At 41.2% G+C, this 24409-nt stretch overlaps 3 protein-coding genes across 3 annotated transcripts in view; 2 read left to right on the top strand and 1 right to left on the bottom strand.

Annotated features, from left to right (window-relative positions):
- LOC118413753 (post-GPI attachment to proteins factor 4-like) overlaps positions 1–502 on the bottom strand; it is a 10666-nt gene extending 10164 nt beyond the window's left edge. The window contains exon 1 of the mRNA XM_035817284.1: positions 209–502. Within this exon, the coding sequence (XP_035673177.1) occupies positions 209–370 (162 nt within the window). The 5' untranslated portion in view covers positions 371–502. The remainder of the gene's footprint in view (positions 1–208) is intronic.
- Positions 1–24409, top strand: part of LOC118414804 — a 1072569-nt gene that overhangs the window by 256794 nt on the left and 791366 nt on the right. The gene's annotated exons all lie outside the window — the stretch shown is intronic.
- Positions 17676–22388, top strand: LOC118414819 (nicotinamide N-methyltransferase-like). Its single transcript, XM_035819079.1, has 7 exons — positions 17676–17750; positions 18579–18705; positions 19619–19782; positions 20341–20450; positions 21241–21338; positions 21472–21627; positions 22059–22388. The coding sequence occupies exons 2-7, from the start codon at positions 18695–18697 to the stop codon at positions 22381–22383; spliced, it is 864 nt and encodes a 287-aa protein (XP_035674972.1). The 5' UTR covers positions 17676–17750; positions 18579–18694; the 3' UTR covers positions 22384–22388.

The raw sequence follows: 24409 nt of genomic DNA on the forward strand, positions 1-24409 counted from the left end.
AACAAAGAACGTCACACCCCCGAGTATAGCCAAAAATCAATTCCCAAGGGAATGCGTTCGTGGAATTTTCTAAATTCTTTCAAAGCGATCGTAATACTGTAGAAAATGCCTCCGCCCCTGAGGCGTCGCCAAAAATACGTGGCGGACGTGGCCCCCCACGTACAGACAAATTGCACGTACGGCGGGTTGTGCCCTTAGCCTTACTCACCTTCATTGCGTAAGCGAAGGGATCCGTCCCACCCATGTGTAGGGTCTGGCTGTAGTAGATAGAGTAGTGTAGTCTGTGGCAGAGGATCGGCAGTACGACGCAGAACATCGCGACGAACAGGAGAAACACATCGTACAGAGGACGTCGGGCGCAACGCTTCATCGTGAAGTCAACAATATAACCACAGATAGTATTCACGGCGAAAGTCAACCAACGAAGACACTTGTTTGCGAAGAAACTCACATATATACAGAAGGAGACTTCGTCAAGTCGTTGCACCTTGCAGTTGGAAGTTTTAAGTAATGCTAACAATATCACTACTACCTTTCCTTCCAGGGTGGAAGAAATCGTCTACACATGGCGTGTGTCCCAACCACGTACACTTGGGGGGTTCCGTTACTTGGGGCGTGGTTAATAAAAGGTCATGACCTCAAGTGCAGGAACAATTTACTTTTAGAAGGGGGCAGTGTAAACAAAGAAATAATTACAATAATGATGAGATTACAAAAGATATTATGCACAAATGAAATGCATTCTTTTAATAGCGAACACTGGATGTGTAACAGCTTGTACTATCTGTAAATCCTCTAAAAACTACTGCTTATAATAAGACTAAGGAAGCTGGCACACCCGCTCAATGGTATAGCTAGCTATGGGACACCTGTTACCAAGGTCACAAGTATCAGAATATGGTATCTATATGTGACTTCTGCAAGTAGTGATAACAAAATCCATACAATTTCATATGTGAGAAACAACGAAGCAAGAACTGTGGTGGAAGAAGATGGAAGAAACATGGAAGAAGTACAAGCTGACTTTTTAGCACGTATGCGTTGGTTTGGTTGGTGGAATTTGCTGCACAGGTGTATCATATTGCAACTGCCTTTGTCGGCTGCAGTTCAATTGATCGCTAGACGCCATGCGTGTAACAGATCGTGTAACAGAGCCGCACGTGTGTGTCACTGTGTCAACAGAAACAGGACACTTGATCTCTAGACGCATTGTAAAACAGGTCATGGTGTGACGGGAGAGCTTGGCATGAGCTTGTAATGTCCCAAAGAATTTGGCTCCTAATGGTATCGATAAGTCTGCCGTTTTTTTTTTTTTCTAAATCAGGTTCGTAGGGCCTGATGTTACCATCATGAAGATGAAGAGCGGCCCATAGCGATAACTGTAGCAGCATTTCTTCTTACTAAGTCAGAAACATCAAGCTTAGGCAAGCTTGACTTCACTGACTCAATAGGCGAAGCAGGGGTTACGAGGCTGCTCGGGAAATTCCCTACCGCATTTTGGCCGGAATGGTTTGATCCGCTCACATCGCACCATCGCACATGTGGCGGGTTCTTTTACGTGCCCGGGGTGTGGCTCTCCCCAGACACGGGACCTCCATTTAACGTCCTATCCGAGGGACGACTCATTTTCACTTGAGTAAAGTCGTGTTAAGTGCCTTTCCCTAGGGCACAAGACCGGTAGCACGGCAGGCGGATTCGATCCCGCAACCTCTCGGTCAAGAGGCGAACAATATACCACTGCGCTACACGGTCCCACACAGGTTCTTTTATGTGACGAGATTTGACGCCTGAGCAACCCAATATAGCTGAGTCAAGACTGTAGTCAAGACTGAAAAGACTGTAGAATTCAGTACATAGCTTCTGTGTAATGTCTATTATTAAATTATCTTCTAACTTTGTCGAGAAAATTATGATTTTGCTGCCGTGGATGTGTGTGTGTGTGTGTGTTTGTGTGTGTGTGTGTGTTTGTGTGTGTGTGTGTGTTTGTGTGTGTGTGTGTGTGTGTGCCTGTGAGTGTGTGAGTGTGTGTGTGTGTGTGTGTGTGTGTGTGTGTGTGTGTGTGTGAGTGTGTGCGTGTTTGTATTGCATGCAACCTTGGTATATATGGCATTAACACGATAAACAAGAGCCAGATGTACCACTTCTGTGCCGCCACAGAAAGTACACACACATCCACGACAACAAAATCGTAATTTTCTGGACAAAGAAATATAAAATGGACATAACACCTTAGTTATGTACTGAATGCTACAGTACATACTTTTAAGCGTTTCTTGAATCAAACAAATTTCACCCACACAATGAATTTCAGCCAGTACCTTTTCCTCCCTAATGTATAGTTTTCATTACTTCACCAGAACAATTTGTCACAAAGTAATTGCAAGACCTATACAGACATGTAAACAGACAGGACAGTGTCCGGTGAATATTTACACTTGCCTTGATTGAAACGACGCATGAGGAAAACAACTGAAATGAAGTAATATTCGTCCATGTGTCCGTGAGGTTTGCAACTGAAATGACATTCAAATTGTTCGTACCTACCAATGGCGTTACATACAATAATATAAGGACTTTTGGGAAATAATTTCAAACAACATATTAATACAACAACGCAATTTTATTACACATTAAAACTTTATTTCCTTACCAATGATGTGTCATCAAATCTTCATCAACTTTATCAAAACACAGTTACAAAACGTTGGCGATTGTATCGCACTGATAAATAGACAATGTGTGTGATGAATATTTAGACTTTGGTTGACGTGGTAACTCAAATAGCTTTCAAACTTTTCATATGGTGAGGAAGTTTTCCTCAGACAAATTTCAAACAACATGGTTACACGAAGTTGACGTTGGCAATTACTACACAAGAATAATATGCAATGCATATTCAGAAAGCCTTTGATTGAAATTATGACGCAGGAGGAAAAAGAGTGAGGCATAGTCATTCATCAATTATCGGAGCAAGCGCCGGTCTCGTATTTTCTTCTCTCCGCACATTTACGTTTTGTGCATGAAGCAACAGAAAGGCACCCATGCACCCGTTCTTCAGGTAGGCCGGTACCTGCTTACTTTGTTTGCTTAGGGCAGTCCGTTGGTGCCGACGACTGCAACACTGCTAGCTGTCCGCATGAGTTCTGATGTGGCTGATCAGACCGATTCTAGATCTGCATGTCCATCTGCTGACGACGCATATGTAGTTGCCGGGTGTGTGTGTCGTTCGAGGGCTACTGATGTCTTCTGCTCTCCTCGCACTGCTGGTTGTAACTAGTACATGTAGCAACTCCCGCAGTGCATTCCCGTCTCCATCTATTTCTGTCGGCAGCAGAGACCACAAGACCCTCAAGTTTTTGTGGTTTGCCTTTAGGTTGTCCTTGAAGCGTTGTGCTACACCAAATCCCCACCCCCCACCTTCCCCTTGCAGTTTGTTTGCCATAGGTGAGTACAATGGCCGGTATAGGCCGATACCAAAGCATAGAGCTATGACAAGTGTATTGGTACGGTACCAATAGGCTTCCGCAAAGGAAGTAGAACAATTCAAATCGAGAATATCTGTCCGAGTAATCTTCTATACTCTATTTCTAACATCTGAAGCGCTTTTCAGATGACGTATACTAGGCCAAAGGTTTCCAAAATCTAGCACCGAGCTTTCATCGCTTGTGAAAAAGAAACGTATTTTTCAGCAGCGAAAGCTGAAATTAATTTCTCAATCTGTAGCCCACAAATTACATATTTGAAAAAAAAAAACACAGGCAAAATGTATCCATATTAAGCATAGAAATTGGATCATTACTGAGAAGACTCAGCTGACACCATCTTGTGCGGAATGCTTCCAGACCAGTATGCTGAATATACAACCTACAGGTAAGTCATAACCATTTTTTTTCGGACGAAAGTTATATATCCGAACAGACCGAATGTATGTGAGAGGTGGTATGAAGGAGATCGCAGCCATATTGTTTTTGCTTCTCTTGGTAGCTGCCTGTGCAGCTTCATATAGTCAGACCTCACCTCCTTGTAAGACAGCTGCATGGTTGAAGTGTGTGCCTATCAGGGACAAGCCGGAAATTTCACTCGATGAGAGGTCTGGCACACGTGTATGTGTGGTGTGTGAGGGCCTGGACAATGGTCTTGCCTACGGAAGTCATCTTACTTTTCATGCTAGGGCCGAGCTTGTTGCAGTAAGAGGATATCCATTCCATGTCGTATCGGCAACGACTCTGAAACCCCTCAAGCATTATGAGGTAAACACCTTGGCCTTGGTAGATGCTAAGATCACCGATGTGGAGAACAACACCTTCGCTGGGTTGTCCAGTCTTCGCCAACTGTCGCTAGATTCTAACAGGTTAACACATGTCAAACAGGGCTGGTTTCTAGGCCTGGAGAATCTCCTGACACTCATTTTGTCCAACAACCACATCAAGAAAATTGATCCTGGCAGCTTCGAGAATCTAGCTCGCCTGATCAACTTGAATCTACGGAGCAACCTGTTACACGTTGTAGACCCTGCCTGGCTAAATGGGCTAATATTCATCAAGGCCATAGACCTGGGGTTAAATAAAATCAGCATCATTTTACCAGGATCATTCAAACACCTACCCTTGACCTGGTTAGACCTAAGGGGTAACGATCTGTCATCATTGAATGATGTGCTTTGGGGAGAGTCTTATCCATTAAGACTCCATGTCGGCAGTGACATGTTGTCATCTATTCGTGATGGGACACCACATAGAATGACGTGGAGCCTACATCGGGAGGATAAAATGATGAGAGGGTCACCAGCAACATTGGTTGTTGAGGTGCCCAAGTTCCTCTTCTGTGTCAGGCTGTACCAAGGGCCTAGTAGGCACAACAGAGCAACTGATGAAGTCTTGTTCCGGTGGATGTCTGGTGGCAATCGTAGCACATCATGTGGTGGTTTGGATCGTACCATCTCCATCCAGGATCCTGTAGTTGTCTTGGCTATTGATGGCTCTCTTGGAGACAAACTGGTCCCCAAAACGCTTGACCAGTGCAGGCAGGTTTGGAAATACGATGGGGGTGTTTCCGTAACAGTTGGATCTGTGGAAAGTCCACTCTTCCGACTGGTTTCGTTGGCTACAGGTAATGCAACTTTTGAAGGCGTTGCCATGTCATTCATTGAGGCAGAAGACACAAACACACTGTCTACAACAGAATCCGAATGCACCCACCAAAAGGATAGCAACCACTCAAACACCACGCATGACAATACAAGGAATATACCCTGCATTCTGATCACTAAAGATGAACACATGAAGTTGTTCTTCACCATTCCCCAGGTGCAATGCCAGACACAGACAACACCAACAACCACTTACAGAACAGATACTAACGACTCAGGCAGCCTGTCACACTACTTTGAGTTCACAGAAAAAGACATCTTCACATCTTCACAAATGGGAGACAACTATACACTGCAGGCGAGTGACACACCTGAACAAGATGTACCCACAACAGCAGATCACGGTCTCATCTCAGTTGTCGTCTCGGTTGTGCTTGGTCTGGTCGTGCTGTCCCTTGTAGTGCTGGTATGGAAAGTATGCTCATCATGGCAAAGCGTTGAAGATGGGAGGGCCAGCGACGATGCACACTTTTGGACAATCCCGCTTGGGGTTGCCCTCCCCGGCTTGCTGAGGTCGGCGTCCCTTCCCACCTGCTCGAGAAAGATGGCGTCGGATGACGTAGCCTCCTGTAGGTCATTACCGGCTGTCCTGCACCCCATCGAGCCTTCTTACAGCGAGATCCCAGATGACATAGCAGCTGCTCAGAGGCCATTGCCTCGTCTCCCTCATGAATACTGGGAGATTCCAGATGCCGTCATGGTACGGTCAGCTTCTCTCCCTGTAGTAAGGTGCATTCTCAGGGACGATGCGGTATCATGTATATCGCTTCCCGCCTTCAGTACGATCCCTGCTGATCACCGGGCCGCTGCACATCGCCCTCCGCCTGTACCAACACACACCTACGGTGAGATCCCAGACGATGATGAGAGCGGACCTGTCCCTATCTATGCTGATGCTGCAGATTGTTCACGTCATCATCTCGTCACAAACAGGAGAGAGAATCGACGGGCTTGCCGAGATAGTAACACAACCTCAAGTAGACACCTATCTGGAAGTTTCCTTGTCACATATGGGTTGACTGAACAGGCTAGAGCCCAACGTAGCAACGTTTACAGAGATCCTTCTGAGGTCGTATTCATGAGAGCACCTAGACAGCTGAGGACAGCTTTGGTAACTCAGCCTGCTGACCAAGGTTTGGGTGCGTACGACAATGTCACAGATGCTTTCCTGTCCCTTCCTCTTGTCACAGAGCCAAACACCTATGTGCAATGTGATATTCTAGGGGAGAGAACCCATATAACAGGACGGCCGACGTCCCCTCCTCTTGTCACAGAGCCTAACACCTACATGCCATGTGAGATATCAAGGGAGGGAACCCGTATCACACCACGGCGCGCCTCCCTTCCCCTTGTCACACTGCCTAACACCTATGTGGAATGTGATATTCTGGGGGAGAGAATCCGTATCACACCACGGCGTGCGCCCCTTCCTCTTGTCACACTGCCTAACACCTATGTGCAATGTGGTATTCTAGGAGAGAGAACCCGTATCACACAACGACGTATGTCTCTTCCTCTCGTTACGTTGCCTAACACCTATGAGCAAAGTGATTTTCTTGGGGAAGGAACCTGTATTATACCACAGCGTACTTCCCTTCCCCTTGTCACAGTGCCTAACACCTATGTGCAATGTGACATTATGGGGGATAGAACCTGTATCACACAACGGCGTCCGCTGGTTACAGTGCCTAACACCTATCTGCAATGTGAGATTTCAGGGGAGGGAACCCCTATCACACCACGCCGTGCGTCCCTTCCCCTTGTCACACTGCCTAACACCTATGTGCAATGTGATATTCCAGAGGATAGAACACGACGTATCACACCGCAGCGTACGTCCAATTCCACACTGCCTAATACCTACTGGCCATGGGATATTCAAAGGCAGAGAACCCGTGTAACAGGCAGGCGTCCGTCCCTTCCCCTTCTCACGGTGCCTAACACCTACATGCCATGTGAGATATCAGGGGAGGGAATCCGTATGACACCCACTTCCACATTCACAAACACTTACTGGCCATGGGGTATTCCATAGGGCATTTTCTATCCACAATGTGCGGATACCTCTGTCACACACACACACGTGCACACACACTAACACACGCCCACATACACACACGCCCACAGTCGCAAACACGCACACACACACACACACACACAAACACATACACACACACACACACACATTTTCATTACTTCAACAGAACAATTTGTCACAACATAATTACAAGACATTCGTAATTGCACCACACTGATAGACAGACAAGACAGTGTACGATGAATATTTAGACTTGCCTTGATTAAATCGACACATGCATGAAGACAACTGAAATGGAGTAATATTCGCCCATGTAACGTTTATAACTAAGTTGAATTTCACCTTTTTCGTACCTACCAATGATATCACATCATATGATTAGGAACTCTTTGAGACAAATTTCAAACAATGCAATACCCCACTTTCAAACGTCCCTTCCTACCGATGATATGGTTTCAAATATATTCATCAAATTGCTCATATCATGGTGACAAAAACGTTGGCAATTGCACGGCAATAACAAACAGGCTCGCTTTGTGATGATTATCAAACTTGATAGAATTTGACGCATGGAGGAAGTCAGATGATAAAAGAGCCATTCGTATGAAGGTGGTAACAAAAATGACATTCAACCTTGTTATGATACAAATGAGCAGAAACTTTTCCTCAGACACTAAAATTATTTGAGACTTTGCTTGTTCAAGATAACCTATGGCACCCCTCGTCTCTCTTTTGTGATGGATAGTCAGCTCGAATGTAAAAAGACTTTTTAATTGAATATTTAGCAAGTTAAAACGGCTTGCTAAGAAATAACCATCACTATTAGCGACCCTGACCATGGTGCTAAACACTATAGCCAAGTCTATTTTCCTAAAACTTTTAGGGAAAAAACGTTATTACTAGAAAGTTAAAACTAGTTCACCTTTATCCGCGGGGTATCCTATATTCGTTTTGTTTTCAAAACAGGGTTTTCGGGGGACCAATAACGTTTGGTTTCGAATTGCAATATTTTCAAAATTTTGCAGTTTAAAACCACCGTCCACTTTATATCCCAAGATATTAATACCCTGTTTGGAAAAACAACGGATATAGGTTACCCTACGGATAAGGGTGAACTAGCGTTACATGGATATGACATTGACTGATTCAGTAATTTCTACATGTCAGGGAAAACGAGCTGAGGAATGAAGCATTTTTAGTTATACCGTTCGTTTTTTAGGAGTTGTAGAATAAACATCGATCTGGCCTCTTGTCGAATGTATTAGGCCAACAGGGCTTGTACACGAAGAGAAAAAAAACTACGAAATCTAACAAAAACAGTTAACGGAATATAAAGGTTTAGTTTATAGCGTTGGGTGAAATGTTTGGTGGTTAAAATATTTCTGACCCCCGCAGCCTAATTGAATTGTAGTGTTGGTAGACACAGGTGTGAATATGGAATATGAATATGTAGAAGTAGTAAGGTGGTACGTGATGGTGACAGCCAGTCCAACATCACTATATCATCATATTACAGCCAGTACAAAGGTAGAATATGCTTGAGGAATATTGTATTATTATTATTGCGTAGAGTGAATGTTATGTAATAATCTTAATATCTAAAACATCGTTGCTTTGGCCTATTGTTGAAACAGGTGTGAATGTGGAATGTTAATATGTAAAAGTAGTACAGGTGGCGCGTGACAGCGAAAGTCCATCTTTATCATATAATATATCACAGCCAGTCCAATGACGGAATAGCATGGATGAATATTGTATAAGAAGAGTCCATGTACTAGAATGATCTTCAAATCTAAATTATTGTTGATTTGGGTCCATGTTGGGAATATAAGAATGACAGAACCAGTACATTTACAAAGAAAAACGAAGCTGACAAACGTTAGCTGAATATAAAAGGGATATACGTTCTAGTGTTGTGTCAGGTGATTCGCTAGCTGTAAAAAAAACTGATTCCAGTGCTAAAGGAGTGTCACGTGACAGTAATAAGTCCAATAAGGAAATAAGCTTGAGGAAAATTGTATTAGTTGAGTCAATTCTATGGAACTTAATTTATCTTCAAATGTAGCATATTCAACAAAAGAGTGCTTTTGCCACCTGTTGGGATTGAAAGGTTAACAGGGCATGTACATTCGAGAGAATCAACTTTGTAACCGGAAGCTGTGAAAAAGTGTTTGTTGATTATTAATGTACTTTCTAGCAAAGCGAGCCTCATTGAATTCCACCGCTTGTGGCAAGTTGTGCAGAAGTAGTAAAGTGTCACGAGATAGTAGGAGCCAGTCCAATGGATGAATAAGATTAAAGCATATTGTGTCCATTGATTCACAGGTAACTTTTTTTTTTTAAACTACATCTTCACATATGGAGTTGTGTAACATTAACCCAATGAGCTGTGACTGTCAGGCCTCAATATATCGGAGCAGGGCAAATCATAGGAACTTGTACTAACTTTACATCGATATCTACAGCTTAACTCTTGACAAACACGGAGCTTGCAATGATCACGGACAAAAACTACGTATTCAAGCGGAGATATGTTGAATGACAAAATCGCCCAGAAAATATATTTTGTCGGGAGCTCAACTCCCGTTATTCCTGTAAGGAACATATTGGAGGACAAAATCACATCTTAAAGAAACCTTTGGAAGACAGTGCTGTGTACGCCTATATGGAGAAAACTTAACAGTTCTGAACTTCACATCGCTACCATTACCATTTACATAAGTGATATTATACTCTATAACGTGCATATTCATACTACACTGTAAGCGAGCTGCTCTCAATTCCCGAGGACACATGGACCCTACGACTATAAATGATGAAACTGCTGTAAGACTTCGAGACACCCGCGATTAAGTTTCTTACTGGTCGCGACAATGATACAGCTCATCACGGAACCACAGTTTACAGATGTCTACGTCTCGGTCTCTGCTACCCAGCTGACCCAATCTGTACCGGACGAACTACGTTGGCTATTATAGGGAGAAAAACATCGCCAGGGGACTTTTGCTATCAAATGAGTTGACAATGGGAAACATGAACCTAAGTTTGGACTGACTCCCCTGACGAATTTCCCGAATTCTACGGTCCCCCCGTAAGAAGGCCTAGTGGAGGCTACGTCTGACCAGTGTGAAACTGTCACATTCCCTACATATACAAAGTACAAAAATGCGTCCGTCATAACTAATAGATTCATCATATTGGACTGTGGCGTGGTCCGGTTCTACTCCACACGGCATCTTAGCTGAGGATCTGTATCTCTAAAGCATGTGTGACTCTCCATCTTGGACTGTTTGGTTTCGCTGTCTGCAAGGAGACCTGAATTTCGTCTTCATCATTAAGACACCTGGATATACAGGGTCATCAGATTCGAATATCTCGTGGATACTTCATCGCACTTCTTGATAAATCTATGGTATGACGCTAGTAGGTCAAATGTGCTAGAAGACTGGACTGCAACAGGAAAACACGAGCGTTAATCTACATTGGCTAGTTTAATTTACCTTTGGCAAAATGTATTATACTTGTTATACCGAGGCTCTGACATGTCAAAGCTCATAGTCTTTTAATGTAGAATTTCTTTATCCATCCTTTTGTTGGTGACTGATAAAAATAATGCTACAAGTCCAAACTTAAAACCTCAATTGAACTGTCTATATTTAGCTGTTTAATACATGTATTGATATCAAAAACAGTTTTGCTGTCTTGATGGTAGTTGAATCCCTTACAACACAATATATATCTAATTGTATTGTACATGTCGTGGTGAGTATCCTTGTGAAATTTTCTGCTTTTAACTAAACAGTAAATAAGGCCTGTTATTGTGTGATTAAGAAAACTTCTTTTTTACATTTGTCTGGTGATTTGAAGCATACGTTTTAGGAAATAATGTAATTAACACAATTCATACGTTTTAGGAAATAATGTAATTAACACAATTCATACGTTTTAGGAAATAGTGTAATAAACACAATTCATACGTTTTAGGAAATAGTGTAATAAACACAATTCATACGTTTTAGGAAATAGTGTAATAAACACAATTCATACGTTTTAAGGAGTAGTGTAATAAAAACAATTCTCAGTGCGCTTTGTCATGACGTCATCCTTGAAACATCATAATCATATGATGTTAGTTGTCAACTTGTATGTAATACGAGTCTACCACACGACTGTAACTTTGTGCACCAAAATCTTCTTTAATACAGAAATAAAAGACTTGTTGGCTGTACTACCATGTTTTGTCACTTCAGTTCATGTTACAACAGTTTATGGTTAATCTCCAAGCAGATCCTACGGTGCCATGAAATAGTATCAAAGCTGGCCAAGGTTTTGATACTGTCGTATGTCACCGTAGGATCTGCTTGGAGATTAGTTTATGGTGTAAATTCTGAAAATCTAGATAACTTCAATCTTTTCGTTGTTGTTTTACCAATATTGTTTATTTGCGTTCTCTCTCATAACTTTACTGAAAATTAAGGTACTTCTTGTTTTTCTGGAAATAAGAATATTAATTTGCTAAGTATCCTTGTTTTGATGTGGTCAGGATTAATGGGCTGTGGCGTAGAAGGGGCGAAGCGGTAGGGTGAAGTTATGACGGAAGTTCATTGTACAGATCAGCTGCAATGCCTACATTTATCGCTAGATGTCAGTGCTAGACCGTGAGGTGAGTGACCTAGAGGACAGAGGACGGTCAAACAGGAAGAACAAGCAGAACTGGGCAACCCTGGCTGTTTGTTAACAGCTGAACAAATACATAAATAAGTAAATAAACAAGCAGAAGTCACCAAGGGTTCAATACTCAGAGACAGCCAATTCAAACCAAGTAAAACTCAGCACCAACAGGCCACGAAACAAGAAACGTTATACAAGAACAACAAGAAGTATTAGTCGGGAATCAGGTGAGGCAAACTTTGGTTACCTGGTGTGATATCGGAAGGCAGGTGTCACCAAGAGTTCAATACCCAGACAGACAATTGAGAACTATACCAAGTCAAACTCAGCACTAACAGACCACTTCCAACGAAATAATAGTCGTTATACAAGTAAAAAAAACGACAACAATGATCATTCTGAAATCAGGTGACACAAAATTTGGTTTCCTTATGACTGATACGATATCGGAAGACAGGTGTCACCAAGAGTTCAATACGCAGACTAAACTGAGCCAATAGACCATGTCTAGCTAAACAATATACGCCAAACAAGGACAACAACAATGAACCAGGTGAGTTGCTTTTCTGGTGTCATATCGTAGGACAGCAGGTGCTTCTTCGTCCTGTTGGTACAGGGTTTATTCAGCATTAGTGGTGGATACAAAACCGTTTTTTTTTTCTTGTTGGACCAGTCAGGAAAAACCGAGCCTAAAAAAACTCAGTGGATCGGACGTTGGACTGATTAAAAAATGAACAGATTATACCGACTCTATGGCGGCAGGCATTCACGTGCTTTGAGGCTTATTGGTCCAAGAGATAGCAAGAGCGAAGTGGACCAGAGTTGATTTTTGTCATGTTTCTACAGTCAAACTTGGTCTAACAGAGACAATTGTTGACGTGAAAATAGGAATTATTATTCCAGATTTCTTTGTAGTGAAATGGACCATCGTTTTGAGTATTTCCATATAATATTCACAAACAATTAGGTCCATGTTCAGGTCAGGACCTGGACCTGATCTTCTGGACCTGGACCGTAACTGTTTCTGTACCGGTATCCACCGTACCCCACCCCTTTTCAGTACCGTGCATAACGGTGATATCACTCCCTGTAAATAGCGTTGCGATATCAAGACAAAGAATGCTACTTTGTGTCACATTGTCAAAACCAAAGGTCACGTTGGGCGGGGGTGAAAGTGGGGAGCTAATGTCACCACAAGGGGTTGGCGGAAAAACCTGACCAGTCCGGGTAGTGGAAAAACCTGTCTAGTGTAGAAATAGTGTTTGCATAGGGGCGACAAGTCTAAGATTACTAAGAGGATAAAAAAAACAGTAATTGAAATCATAATTTGTGCAAAAACAACTCGTGGATAGAAAAAGAGAAATCAATCACATTTATTTTATCGGAATACGTGTCTGATTTTTCATTTCACTTTTTAGTCATCGTATTACAACTCAGTTAGCCATTTGCGTCATAAAGCTTGGGTGCACTATATGCATATGATTTCGAATACTACGTAAGAATACGATTTTTTATACTTTTATGCATGGGGTTGACAGAAAAGGCTGGACTGTCTACCTGGTTATGCACATTCATAATGATCACTCCTGAAGATATGGATCATAGACTTAGTGATCAACATGACGTCAGCCAAGTATCATCATTATGTCCTCTCTTTCAGATCAAAGAAAGTACAGTTTGATGTTCAATTGATCATCAGCAGGTTTGTCAAGATGGAGGTCATCTCTACAGTTATCCAGTTGGCTGGAGGAGCCATACTGACCATTCTGGCTCTGGCTGTCTCCGTATACTACACTGAGCCTGCCTATGTCGTGCATTTCTTTTTAAGGTAAAATTCACAACTGCCTGATTGTTCGGGCTTCACACAATATAAATTGTATTTCCTTTGCTTTCCTTTCATTCAAGCTTAGGCCATGTTGATTTGATTATATGGATGACATCCTCTGGGAACTCCAAAACTGATGCGAGCGAGCGAATAAAAAAAAAGTTTGACCAAAAAAAAAGTTGCCTTCAGTATGAAATGAAAGTGGCCAGGAAGGTTGAACATAGGACAAAAACACATAGTATGGTATACCAACAGTTAGGTGTAGGGTCCAGTACATCATACGGGTGCAAAAGATTTTTTTTTCTTCTTGGACCAATCCGACAAAAAAACAGACCTGAAAAAAATTAGAGGAACAGGTTTCGCCAATTACAAAATGGACACACTATGTCGGCAGGCATTTGGGGTCTTACGGGGGGGGGGGGGGGGAGGGGGGCAAGAAGAGAACAAGAGCGAAGTCAAGTAGAGTGTATAGTCAATTGTACCAAGTTTCTACAGTCAAAGGTACAGAGACAGTTAGCCTTTATTACATGGAGATGGGATTTTAAAATGCCAGTGGGAGTCCAAAAATCCACCAAACAAATTCCTTTGTGGCAAAATTGACCAATTACCATTGTTTTGAGTATTGCCAGTTATCAAGTTTCCACAGACAATCAGGTCCAGGTTCAGGTCCGGACCTGGAAATGATCCTCTGGACCTGAACAGCACCTATGCCTGAATTTTCTGTACTGGTACCTCCTCCTACCAACAATCGATTTTTTCTTTCTGTCCTTTCACATCTTATTCTTTGACTTAAGATTTATTTTGGCATTCTATGGCATCTGTTTTCTGATACTTTTTTTTTCAATCTACCGAATATTTGTGCTCATTTTACAGCTGCTTTGCACAATTTATTGTGTGGTCGAAAACTTTTTTTTTGGAAATGGCCGAAAATTGGTGCGAGCGCGGATGTCATCCATATAATCAAATCAACATGGCCTTATCTGTATTGAACCATTACAATCATGAACGTACTTCTTAGAGCACCACCTTGCTCTATTTCAGGTCCTTTCTCCATTTATCACTGCAATTATGCATTCAAATAAAGTTAAAATAGTGCAAGAAAATATGGTAATTATTTTACATCAATCTTTTTATTGCTTCTGAGAAAAAGAAGGTATTGTTTTCAGTCTTTGCTTCAATATCTCATTAACATGTAAGTATTCCTTCCACCTAGCACATGCTCCTTTGTCAAGTATGAAAATAAAACAGTATTTAAGTCTAAATTACAAATCATGTACACGTATATTCTACTTGTGACTTTTAGAACATCTTCCACGGTGCCATGTCTCTGGACCAGCTATACCAGTCTCGTCCCGTGCCCAGTTTTGGGAACCACCGATGTCCAATCAAAGGACTGTATCTGTGCGGAAGTGGTGCACACCCGGGTAAGTCACACATCTTATCTACCTTGGTTCAATTACAATGTCAGAGAATTTTTTTTTACTGTAAAATTAATAAAATGAAAGGAATAGCGCAGGCTTTATTGAAACGACAAAAAGTACAATGACTTTTATATGGTCAAATATATACAAAAATGTGGATACACTTATAAATCTTAAAACCCTACCAACTAAACAATATAGGATAATAAGAAAAGCTCCATACAATCAGGTAGTGCTAAATAAACATCTCAGTGTATCTTTTCTAATCACAAAGCAATCTTTTATGTAGTTAGTAAACCTATCTTCAACAGCATAAGGGGTGTCAGATCTAAAGATATACATGTATTAGTAAAATCTACTTCTGGTATAGAGTATAAATGTGCACATTTTCGTTGAATCATGTTTGGTCCATTTTGTGTTTTTGTCGTCTATTGTATCAGGCTCTTTTGTGGAGATGTGACGTTAACCTTTACTTAAAGTACATCATTCTACAGCATCAAATGCTCTATCTGAAGTTCTTTTCCTGGGACATTTTTTGGGCAAGAACCTAAATAGCACCCTGACAACAACTTGCAGCAACTTTGAAACATTTAAAAAGTGGATATTTTGAGAAAATGATGCTAAGGCCACAGCAAGTAAATTTTGGGTAAAAAAAAAACAATCATACCTAAAGTTTCAAAATAGACACCATAAACGTTGTAACAAGATTTGAGAGTGACAGAACGTGGCAACACAACTAGCAAGGCATTCATTCATGTACTGAAGAAGTGAACTTGTGTAGTAAAAGTGATACTCGTGTGGTACACTGGTATCACTTGCCAAGCTGACAACTACATTCATGGCTTCTATATTGGTGGCACTTTTACAACTATCCAACAAGTTTCACTGCTGCAACTGCAGTCATGGCTACCTCCCTAGTGTCACTTCTATAATATTTAAGTATAATCATTACGCTACAACACAACATGTTTGCCTATTTTGGTCTATCTGACCATCCCTGCCAAAGAGGAAAAAAAATTTTTTTTCTGAAATCAGGCAAAAATTAACATTTACTTACTGTGGCCTAAGTATCATCACCTTAAATTTTGATTCCATGGCACGTGTTTATGTTCCAGGTGGAGGGGTGATGGGAGCAGCAGGAAAGAATGCTGCAAGCGTGGCTCTCGCTGATCTCAGGAGATGAAGTTGACTATCATCTAATAGATAACAATGCTAACTATTATAATCATATTATACAATATTCAATCATATTTTACTAACAGTGGGAAAGAAATTACCTTACTTAGGGCTATAAACCTAGTTAACTTAATTGACATATTTCATGTTGATTTAAACCTTCAAATTTATTGATATAATATTTCAAGCTCATACCATGACTACTATATATTTTATCCATTGTTTTAATTCTATTGTGAATCAAGTTAAATGAACAAGTGCAATTATTAGACACAAGTTCCGACTTTCGAGGAAAATTTTTAATCCTTACATTGTACAATGTAGATCCATTGATATTCTTATTATATACGCAATTGTGTATCCAAAATGTATGGTTCAGATTGTGTGTCAGAAATGAACAGACTGGTCAATAAATCATACCATTGAACTTCTCAAATAGAAAAAAAATGCACAGGTCCCTTGTGATCTCTTAGTAAGGCTTAGGTCACATTTCCAAACCGGGGCCCGGCCGGTCAGCTTTCGGGAGCGAAAACAATTATATAAGAAGTATCAAAATTCACAAAAGGTGGAAAGAAGATTCCTGGGCAGGATTTTTGTATATTTCCAGGTAGACATTGTAATTTTTCGTTTCTTAAAACATCCCGGCCGGGCCCCGGTTTTGGAACGTGACCGAAGCCGAACCTTAAGCTAAGGGCACAACCCACCGCACGTGCAATTTGTCCGTACTTTTTTTTTTTTTTAGAGGCCACGTCCGCCACGTATTTCTAAAAACGTTCAGGCTGTACAGGGTAGGCGTGTCGCCCGTACTGGCACGTACGTTGGGGGGGGGGGGGGGGTGTCCATAGCCCGATGGCACACAAAGTTTTGCCTGCACGTAAAGTTCTACGGCATGTCTGCGTGCTCCAAAATCCGCCGGATTCCCTACGTGTTCGTACGGAGGCGATACTTACCACTTACGGATCCCAAATGATTGCCCACATTTTAGCACGTAGTCAGCACGCATTTGCACGTACGGCGGGTTGTGCCCTTAGCTTTATATTTCACCGATAACAGATTTCATAGACAAAGAAACAGATTTTCTCCCATTGTATTTTTTTCTCTCAATAATAAATGGTACTTTTACATCTTGCTTCATATTTTGTATAAAGTCAAGGGTCACAAAAATCCAACTTTGGTCCTGTGTGGTTGCTTGATCTAGTCAGTTTATATAACCTCGTAGCCGGCGCATGCCTCTACTGTCATATGTTACATTTCGAAAAAGTAGTCTGCTAACGAACCAAAGTTGCATTATAGTACTTGAATGCAAATTTTGTACATTCGCAGACTACTGTTGTAATTACTATTTATTTTATAGTTGGCCCAAAAGGAAATAAGCTGTTAGACCAGTTTACTATTTACTTAAAGCAAACCTCCTTGCTCAAAGCGACTTGACTGGCAGTGTCTGCTCTCTAGTTTTCTCGGGAAAAAAAGGTACACAGAATTTCATTTTTACCCCGCAAAAAAAATAAGATCGTGCCTTTTATGTTGACATGAACATGCATGACATATTATGTTACTGATGAATTGAATACTACTAGCCTAAGTTCTTTTCTGTGTGTGTGTGTGTTTTGTTATAGAAAGCGATGGTTGTTTGTGTCTAAATCGAAGGGCACAACCTGCCGTACGTGCAAATATGTGCTGTTTACGTGCCAAAACGTGGGCAACCTTTTTGGGATCCGTAAGTGATAAGTACCGCCGCCGTAACCCGTCGTACGTGCAAATACGTGCTGTCTACGTGGCTGCCAAAACGTGGGCAATCTTTTTGGGATCCGTAACTGGTAAGTACCGCCGCCCTACGAACTAGTAGGGAATACGACGGATTTTGGAACACGCAGACACGCCGTAGAACTTCACGTGCAGGCAAAACTTTGTGTGCCATCGGGCTGCGGCTTCGCCAGTACGTGCCAGTCCGGGCGACGCGCCTGCCCTGTACAGCCCTAACGTTTTCAGAAATACGTGGCAGACGAGGCCACCCAAAAAAAAACGTATGGACAAATTGCACGTTCGGCGGGTTGTGCCCTAAGCTTTAACGTATATAAGGCGACTGAGGCATTTTGAGTTGGTTTACACGAGTGTGTTTATTCCAAAAGACCTTCCCCTCCAACCACACCGGAAACAATGTAGCTAGGATGTGACAAGGGGGTTTACAAAGGATGGGAGTCGAGCCATGAATCCATCCTATTCTAGTTTCAATTCGCTAGTCTGATCGCATCGGAGAAGAACATTACTTTCCTGAATTTCTTTTCATTTGCTTAAAAGATCATAGACGACACTTAACAACTAGTAGACAACCTCGCCACGAGACCAACGCCCAAACACATACGGCCTTGCTCACAACTTCCAACTATGCGGAATCTGGAAAAAGTGGAGAGGCTATGTGTCACAGGTCGGTATAGTGGTGACAATTTCCCCGAGCTTTAGTTTAAGGTAACGCCAAGAGCATTGTGTACAGTCACTGTGTCAAACGTACCCAGTGATGCACTGTGTGCGCATGCCGTGCAGTCTCTAACCTCCCCCAGTCCAGATTTCATAAGTCTGTATAGGATTGTGGTTTTTGCGGACACAGTCTAGTCCTGAAGTATGTGTGAAGACCTGTATCTGTATGTGAGAGAGGTGAGTATTAGAAATACAGTCTTGTTCAGCGGTTATTTCATTGGACTGTGCCAGGCACTCTTTAAGTAGGCGCATGCGGGGTTTTAATTTTTTTCTTTTAAATCGCAATTACCAAATGGCGCAAATGGATGCATCTACATTTTTGCGCAAAGTTGATAAGTGAAAATTGTTTTATCACTACAATTTACTTTTTATGCATTTTCAAACATTGTGCAGTTAAGAAAATTTTCATCAAGCTGTGACTACTTTTTAAAGGTAAAAACACGTACTAGTACCTCCAAATTTTTTTATTTTGATTTTGGCTATCAGTCCATTTTGTTCACGGGATGACCTAATTCTCGCGAGAGTTGCGAAAACTAGGTATAGACTTGCGTGGATCTTCTGCCTCTTACACCACCTCCTTGCGGAGTAGGAGTAAGTAGGACTTGGGCAGCTCCCAGCAATCATTGTACATTTTGTTTTTAATGCAGTGGCATCACAGTGATTTCTAATAACCTGCTCATCTGGGCTTTATACGCAAGTGCGTCGCTCGTCAGTACTGTGACGATAATAGGTACAACAGAAAATAGGTACAACCTGTCCATGCTTACGTCAATGAATTGTCTAATCAAATATTACTAAACCTGTTAATAAAAGAATACGATTACCATGAATAAACTTTATTTTTAAATTTCAAACCAACCTAGGATGTCTTCAAAAGAAGTAGAAACACAACCGTTTGACGACGATTTCGAAAGTGCCAGGGAATACCTGGAATTCCATTGGCCTGACGTCATGGCGATAGACAACGTGGATGAGGGAGCGGCCATGCCGTGGATCATGGATCAGTTTCATCGGACCTTCACTGAAGGTGATGTGGTCTAGGATAAGTTTTGGCGACGCCTCAGGGGCGAGCCTAATAGTATAGTTTGCGGCCGTTTGACAAGAATTCACAAAATCTCGAAGGCATGTCAGGAATTTTTCTACAGGCATGTGTAGTTGCATCATCCCTTTAGAGGGTAATAACTTAGGAATGTGTTGACGGATCTTCATATTATTTAGAATTTAGATAGCTTCAGAGATACCTTACATAATTTAATGCTAATCTTGAAAATCGGGCGCCTATTTGCATAATCAAAGAAGAAGGTTTATAAAGACACTGCATTTCATGTTAGAATGCAAATTAAAAAATATGCCATATATAAATCAAAAGTGAGAAATATTAGGCTTACTGTTTTATAGTAAAGTTTTTATTGCCACACTTATTGTTAATGTTTTAGTTCTTCTCTCCTGTCATATCAAACTTTACATGCAACCGTTTTTTCCTTATTTCCGTATTCATCTTGTCCTTTTGCATTTTTTCATCATTTGATCATTGTTGTGACATTGTTTTTTACCTTTCTGTTTGTTATTGTTGTTCTTGTTGCAGACAAACACTTTGGTGAAAGACTGTTAGACGTTGGAACGGGTCCGACAGTGTACCAGCTGATTAGCGCCAGCCGAGTTTTTACAGACATCGTCTGCTCGGATATTCATCAGGTTGGGATGGGCGTGTTATAGATACTAACATTTGAACCTTCATTCCTTATCAAATCTATAAAGGCATTTTGATGTGATTGTATGGATGACATCCGCGCGAGCATCAATTTTCTGCCGTTATAAAAACGTCATTGACCGTAATGTAAATCTTAAAAAAAACGCAGCTTCAAAAATGAGCAAATATGCAAAGATTGCCAAAATGATATTGGAAAATTCGGGGGGGGGGGCATTAAAGATCTACAGGCTTTTGCAACAATTTTGAGGTTCACAAAAGATGTACTTCATTTTATCACATCGACATGGCCTAATTACTTATTATTTTCTAGACATATGAATCTTCAGATCTATCCATCAATGTATATTTTCACTGACATATTTTTCTGACTTTTAGATACCTAGTACAAATGGAGTTCAAGTGGGCTCTATCTAGAGATTTAGATAGATTTTCAATTGAGTATTTAGATAGATTTTCAATTGAGCATTTTTAGCTAAACATGGTGTTTCACTACAGATCTTTGTGATAGATTTCAGATCAATGTTAGATCTATGTAGGTGTATATGGATTACTATTAGCTGCATTGACTGCTACCACCTATGAAGTATAAATTTAAAGAAAAATAGCAATGGTTCCTGAACAATTTTAGTATATACTATGATCCATACTTCCTAATTCAGAGTGGTGCAGATAAAATTTGTGTGGTGTAGGTAATTGTAATCTGCATCAGTGCAGGTATGCCTAAAACGTATTTCCAGCCATGAATTCTTAATAACAAAATTTATACATCTTAAGGGAGCCCTGGAGGAGATAAGGAAATGGAAGAATGATGATACAGACGCTTTCGACTGGAGCTCTGCACTAAAGCATGTCTCTGGATTGGAGGGCACGAGGTAAGGGAGCTGTGAGGATATTTTACATACAATGTGCTACATTGTGTTCTTTGTAATGCAACCTTACTTTCATGGAGTGGGTTGGAATGTGTCAGCAAATCTTAATCTGTACATTTCTGTTTCTCTGTTCAAGGTGGGAAGAACGCCAAGGGCAGCTGAGGCGTGCCATCAAAGACACAGTGTTTTGTGACGTACATAATGAGAACCCTCTACATCCGGCTGTGTTCCGTCCGTTCGATACCATCATCTCCACGTACTGCCTGGAGGGAGCCTGTTTCAACAAGGGAAGGTAAAACGTACTTTCACGTCATTCTTGATCAAATTTGAATCAGATAACTCAAGATATACCTGGATAAGTCTTAACACTATAACTCTATTCAAACCGGGTGGGGGACGGCTTTTGAGGCCTGCGCCAAAATCCATGTCGTATAACGTCGATACGGCTTACGCTAGAGCCACCAAATTTCGTGAGTTCGAATTTCCTGAATTTTTAGATTTTCTAAATTTTAGTTGGTAACAATTTCAAGAACTTTTTTAACAAATGTCCATTTTTTCGGGTTTCCATGGCAGCGTATGGGTACACACCCCAAGTAGTAAAGACGGAATCATTTTGCAAAGGACTTTGGTCCGCGAACTTAAGTTGTCTCTAGTATGTTAAATATCGATTTGAAATACAAACCTAATGGTCACAGCTTACCTTATGAATTTGCGTTGTCTAAGGTCGACCTACAAAAAAGCCGTGAAGAACGTTTGCTCCCTACTGAAGCCAGGTGGCTACATCATCTTACTGTCCTACATCGGGGTGACCTACTATCTCAAAGACGGTAAAAAGGACCCGGATAATCTTCGCCTCGACACAGACTTCGTCTTGAAGAGTCTATCTGAAGCAGGCATCACGGTTCTGGAGGCGTCTGAATTTAAAACTCCTGACAGGGATGCATGCAGTTATAGCGACGTAAAAAGTATCCTGTATGTGGTGGGCAAGAAGGATTTAAATGGAGACTACCTACGTCTCCTGAGCGAGAACAACGATAATGGTGTTTGAAAAAATACAGGTGATGAAAGGTTCATCATCATCATCGTTCGGCTGCAGCGGTAAAGGTTACGAAAGAATAATTGTTTGTTTGTTAGTTTTTTTATTTGGATCTCTCTTAGTGAATATTATACCACTATTTTACCTGAAGTCCGTGACAATTTTTGTACAGTTAAACTTAACATAAGGAACAAAACCTTAGCATACAATTCTTTTTAATAGAATAAGTAACGAAAAGTATGGTTTCTTTAAAAATTAATTGTCGTTCAAAGTTTAAGATGAATTATAGGAACAGTTTTAAACTTTTATTTGTATGATTAGATTGTGTTGTCTTTTTCTGCTGTGTGTAAAATTAAGGATGGTTATTAAGGATGGTTCGCTGTCGTTGTAATGTCTGGGTATAGGTGTTATGGTTGGCTTTTGGTTTTAATTCATTTTTGTTTCTCAGGTATTGTCTTGTCTCTGATGTGGACAGTCTGTGCCTTGACACTACATATATGAATGAATGAATAAACTTGATTGCACGACACTGTACAATGTATTGCAGCAACTATTACACAGAGTACAAAATAAAGGTACAGGGTAAAACTTGACATTCTAATTACTATAGCAATAAGGGCTAGCATAAGCTTTGATACCATGTTTCAATCGAGTTCATGAGTGTCGGTACATTTTCTAATAACAAAGCAGTCTTTTATATATTTGCCTATTTTCGTTGTGGGATCCGGAGTTAGTGCCAGTGAAGATAAATTCATATTCAATGATTCTGTAGAATCCAGTAAAGCATGTCTGAAAAATGATATAAGAAGAAGATTAATAAAGACCTTTATTATACGTTAAACTTCATGCTCTCTAACAAGATAAGCAAAGGGCAAAGTGAATGTAAATTTAGTTAAATGTTAAATATAGAAAACATGATACAAACGTATATTGTTCATACACAACATAAGAACATGTTTCTCTCATTGTCGTATAGGAAACAGTTGACAATAAAATCACACTCTTCTGCTATTGATATTGTCAAATTCTTTGACTGTAAAGGAATGCGGCTATGTCTACCCTTTTCAACATCGCGTTTGTGTGAACTAACACGGACTTTTGTGATGGATGTTCTGTGTCGAGTGTTATATAACTTAAGTTCAACTGCAGTACTGTTAAAAGCCTCTAGGGGGCCATTATTGAAGTTGCCGTTAAAAGTGCTTACCTGCCTGCCAGTTATAAACAGATCCACCCACGTCGAGTTATGTTGTTAACACACCCACACACAAGCTAAACCAAAACGTTATCTTCTAAGCAAACTAGGTAAACATACATACTGAAAATTGCCTGCAGTTAGGCACTAGTAGTATAGTAGGGACACGCTGCTATTATTTATTCAGGCGCAAAGCAGGCGCAGGTCAGAGGTCATCGTCTGACGGCCTAGTCTAGGGGTATTTTCTGAGCTCTGGGTAGGGGTGAAAGAGGGGTCAAGTCGAACTTTTGACCCACCAAGGTAACTATGACACCCCCCCTAATGACCCCTCCCCCTTATGACCCCCCCCCCTCCAATCATGAGGGACATGCCCTTATTTGGCCTGGTTGTAAGGCTCTACGCCTTTTTCTTTAATCTATCTATTTTTTTTTTGGTTGAACCAAGGCTCAGGTCGACCTTCCTACCCACCGAGGAAATTCTTACACCCCCCCCCCCCCCAACACCACCCCCACCTCCCTCTCGTGAGACATGCCCTGAGTCATCACTCGAAGTCTACGTTGCAAGTAGTAGCGTTGTTCTACTTGTTGTCGTTACATCGGGGAGGTGGTCTGCCAGCCACGTGCCAGTCTTGGCAACCGCTTCGGTAAATAGATTAACCAGGACCGTAGATTGTCGATGTGACGAGGATCCCATGCAACGATAATACACAGTCTTCCGGCATTAGTATTAAAAGCTTTGCCTCCAATTACAAGTATAAGATGTTCGGGTATCAAGTCAAAGGAACAAAGAAAGATGATCGCGGACAAGTCTCCGGCTGTTTTTTTTAAAATTAACTGCCACTAGATT

Source organism: Branchiostoma floridae, chromosome 4, assembly GCF_000003815.2.
Source record: "Branchiostoma floridae strain S238N-H82 chromosome 4, Bfl_VNyyK, whole genome shotgun sequence".
NCBI lineage: Eukaryota > Metazoa > Chordata > Leptocardii > Amphioxiformes > Branchiostomatidae > Branchiostoma > Branchiostoma floridae.